Source organism: Genypterus blacodes, unplaced genomic scaffold (assembly GCF_046128005.1).
Source record: "Genypterus blacodes isolate CSIRO-AG114 ecotype Tasmania unplaced genomic scaffold, CSIRO-AGI_Gbla_v1 ptg000227l_1, whole genome shotgun sequence".
NCBI classification, from domain to species: Eukaryota; Metazoa; Chordata; class Actinopteri; order Ophidiiformes; family Ophidiidae; genus Genypterus; species Genypterus blacodes.
The window spans coordinates 307,501-311,246 of record NW_027467025.1 but is presented as its reverse complement, the minus strand read 5'-3'; the positions used below and the strand labels follow the sequence as shown (position 1 = coordinate 311,246).

Below are 3,746 nucleotides of genomic sequence, written 5' to 3'. Positions count from 1 at the left end.
CATTCTTTTCCGAAGGGGCTGTGCCGAGACGAGGTAGAGGAGGAAGAGGAGGAAGAGGACCACCTATTAAAGTGAAATCTTAGGAGTGATGGATGGGAGGTTGTTGAGGGGGAGCAGAGTAGCGACACCCCAGGGGAGGGGGATGATGAACAAGGGGGAAGGAGAGAATTTAAGCAAATCCCCACTCACACCTCTGGCTGTGGGTGGAGGGGACCTGGACCTCCCATGCTGCCTGACTTACTCCCCATTATCAACTTTTTTTATACTTTCCCCCCCTCACACATTTTACTGGTGAAAAATGTGTACTTTCATGCCGTATTGTTGAAAGAATATTTCTTACAAACGTGAAGATGACTTACTCCGGCTCTGACAGATCCAGTTTGTACTGGGAGGTAGAGCGCTCTAATGTTTTCCTAAATTCTTTGTAGATGGAAACAAGGTGTACAACACTTGAAAGCGCAGTGATGAGTGGATTAGTCAACACTCACCTGACCCACGTCATATCCATTTTGCAAAATGTTGGAGACCGTATCAACCATATTCCAGCTGCATTGTCTTGTTATTCTTTGTCAATGGTCAAACAACTTTACATCACTCCATAATGAAAACTGAACGGCCCTGCAGCACGTTGATATCTGAGGACTCTGATCTGGGTTAAGCTGATTACATACGTACTTATTTACACATGGATTATACTGTATACCTGATTATATGTAGTGCCACATTGCAAATTTCTAAAACTGTAAATTTGTCATTGGGTATTAAATGTCTTAAATGAAAGGAAAAATATTTATCCTTTGTGGTAATATTGAACCAACTATGACAAAATAATAGGTCTTAATTGCTTTATTTGTCAAAAGAAACTGTTAAACTTTTGATTAAATATTCCGATATCTATATAGAACTACTTCAAAATGTAAAGAAATCATTATAAACTTCCGAAATTAAGGACAAAATGGTGAATATGCAAAGGACAAACTGATGAAATTAAACATGTTGCAATCGAATTGACTATATTTAATCTATTCTTTGTGTTTTGAGTGTTTGTGGCCCTGCAGCCACACATGAAGACAATAAATGCATAAACAGGCAAATGGAGAGGCTGCAGCACTTGTGGTTTGACGCCTGTTGCGGAGGAATTACGGCTGTGGTAGTTTTGCCTTTAACTGTCAGGAAATGACCCATAATCTGCAAGCGTTTGACTGCTGCAGCATTCCTGTGAAATGACACAAGTTGAGGTAGATTAGGGGCTGGGTAATTAGCTCATTAGTCAACATAAACACATGGTAGGACTCCGCTCCCTCCCCCCCCCCTCCCATTTCGAGACACCCTGCCCCCTCTCATCGCCCACAGCTGGTGGCGAAAGTAGATTCACACACACACACACACACTAGCACACACACACACACACACACACACTCTCTCTCTTTCCGGGCCACGCCTGTTCTAGGTCCCGTTATTATCCTCCATCCCCGTCTGGAGCCAAATGGCCGCTGGCGGGGCGGAGACGCGGCGGCGGCGGACACGCGGGCGGAGGCGCAGCCGCCCGAGATCAGAGCGCAGAGACCCGGCGACGAGCAGCGGAACGTCCCGGAGCGAGAGACGGACCTCCGACACGGTCACACCGAGTCCGACATGATATGTGTATGTGTTTGTGTGTGTGTGTGTGTGTGCGTGTGCGCAGATTGAATCACGGCAGCGCAGAGACAAAGAGACAAAGACACAAAGACACAGACATCTTCCTCCCGCTTTCTTACCTCTGTCGGTTTCCTTCAGACTCCAAACTTCAGCGCAGATGATGAAGATGGGGGAGATGAAGAGTCCGCAAACTGGCGACGAACACACACACAGGAGGGAGGGAGTCGCTGTGCTGCAGGGGATGACGGGAAAGAATCCGCACTGCCCCCACCCCCTTCCCCCCTCCCTCCCTCCTCCCTCCCTCCCTTCCCTCCTCCTCCTCCATCGCGGCTCTTTGCAGTCTCACATGTTTTCCTGCATCATGAGCAGAAGTAAACACTCACACACTTTCCTACAGTAAACATCATCATCATCATGTTATTAACGATTTTCTTTTCTGATGAACTTCACAACATTTCATTTAAACGTCTTTTCCGCTGTAATTGTATGAAAGGTGCCACATAAAACTACTTTATTATTATGAATCTGATGAATATTATAATGACATTACATCTTACATCAAGCATTCAGAATGAGATAGATTGTTTATTATTATATATGACAAAGTGAACATTGTCAGAGAAATGTAGTTCTTACAGTAACTATGTAGACGTTGCCATGGTGATATTAATAATGTAAACGTGCATATTTGTATTTCATGTTTAAAAAACACAATTACAAATAAATTCATCAATCATAATAATAATAACCATTCATAAAAATCAATCATAAAAATATAATAATAAAATCCATTTATCATTTTAAAACTATGACGATATTTGATAAATATTACAGATGTTTGTAAAATCAAATGATATCAGGAAGATGAGGAATGTGTCGATTTATAATCAGTGAGGAGTCCAAGCTGCTTTTATTTTGGAGGGTTGCGTTGACAGGAAGCAAATCAGAGCTGAAACCTGAGCCGATGGTCAGCAAGGACCATTAGAGCTCATTAATGGTGGCTGATGGAAAACACACACACACACACAAACTCTGTACTTACTGAGCTGGTTAACCACTTGAGCTCATTCTGCCAGTCAGCATCTCATATAATACATGGTCTGCAGTCATAAATGTGGAACATTCTCAGTCAGATGGTTCAGTCCCTCAGTCAGATGGTTCAGTCCCTCAGTCAGATGGTTCAGTCCCTCAGTCAGATGGTTCAGTCCCTCAGTCAGATGGTTCAGTCCCTCAGTCAGATGGTTCAGTCCCTCAGTCAGATGGTTCAGTCCCTCAGTCAGATGGTTCAGTCCCTCAGTCAGATGGTTCAGTCCCTCAGTCAGATGGTTCAGTCCCTCAGTCAGATGGTTCAGTCCCTCAGTCAGATGGTTCAGTCCCTCAGTCAGATGGTTCAGTCCCTCAGTCAGATGGTTCAGTCCCTCAGTCAGATGGTTCAGTCCGTCTCGATTTCTCCAAACATGTATTAGAGTCTCACTTCAGCTCAGGTGTGCTTACAGGAAGTTTCCTTTAGGTGTTTAGTGTTTGTGTCCATGTGACCTTTGACCTTTATTGGGGATGTTCTGCTGGTTTCTATCAGCCTGGACCAGAGGAGAGCAGACCTGCAGCTCTGTTTACTGCTCTGCCTCTGAGTGGAGCTCTATCTCTGGGTCAGAGGAGCTGGATGCTCTGCTGAAGGCTCTACAGAGCTCCACCACCAGGGGGCAGCAGGGAGGCACTTCCTCTGGGTAAGGACATATGATTGGTCCTCCAGTATTACATTACATTACATTACGGTCATTTAGCAGACGCTTTTATCCAAAGCGACTTACAATAAGTGTGTTCAACAAAGGTAGATAAAAGAACTTAGGTGACTGAACACTTTCTGTGTCATTCTGCAAACCCAACGCACAAATAATGGGGATAATATTTACAGTTTTTTATTATTGAACTTTACATAATTACAAAATAAATCCACACTGGGAGAATAAAGAACACTTTGTTGCAGGAAGTTGCAGTCAGAAGTCCAACCACTCGGTCATGTAGATGCAGTTTGATGGAGAAATCTCTCCTCCCTCATGACAGTCGTCAAACACCTGAGGGGACAAAGACCGGACGTCCCTCAGAAGACA

The 3,746-nt window shown here is 44.1% G+C and overlaps 1 protein-coding gene across 1 annotated transcript in view; it reads right to left on the bottom strand.

The window, feature by feature from the left end:
- Positions 1–3,538: 3,538 nt before the first annotated feature.
- The window catches only part of polr3f (polymerase (RNA) III (DNA directed) polypeptide F), a 5,149-nt gene continuing 4,941 nt past the window's right edge, over positions 3,539–3,746 (bottom strand). Inside the window, exon 9 of the mRNA XM_076170684.1 lies at positions 3,539–3,710. Within this exon, the coding sequence (XP_076026799.1) occupies positions 3,633–3,710 (78 nt within the window). The 3' untranslated portion in view covers positions 3,539–3,632. The remainder of the gene's footprint in view (positions 3,711–3,746) is intronic.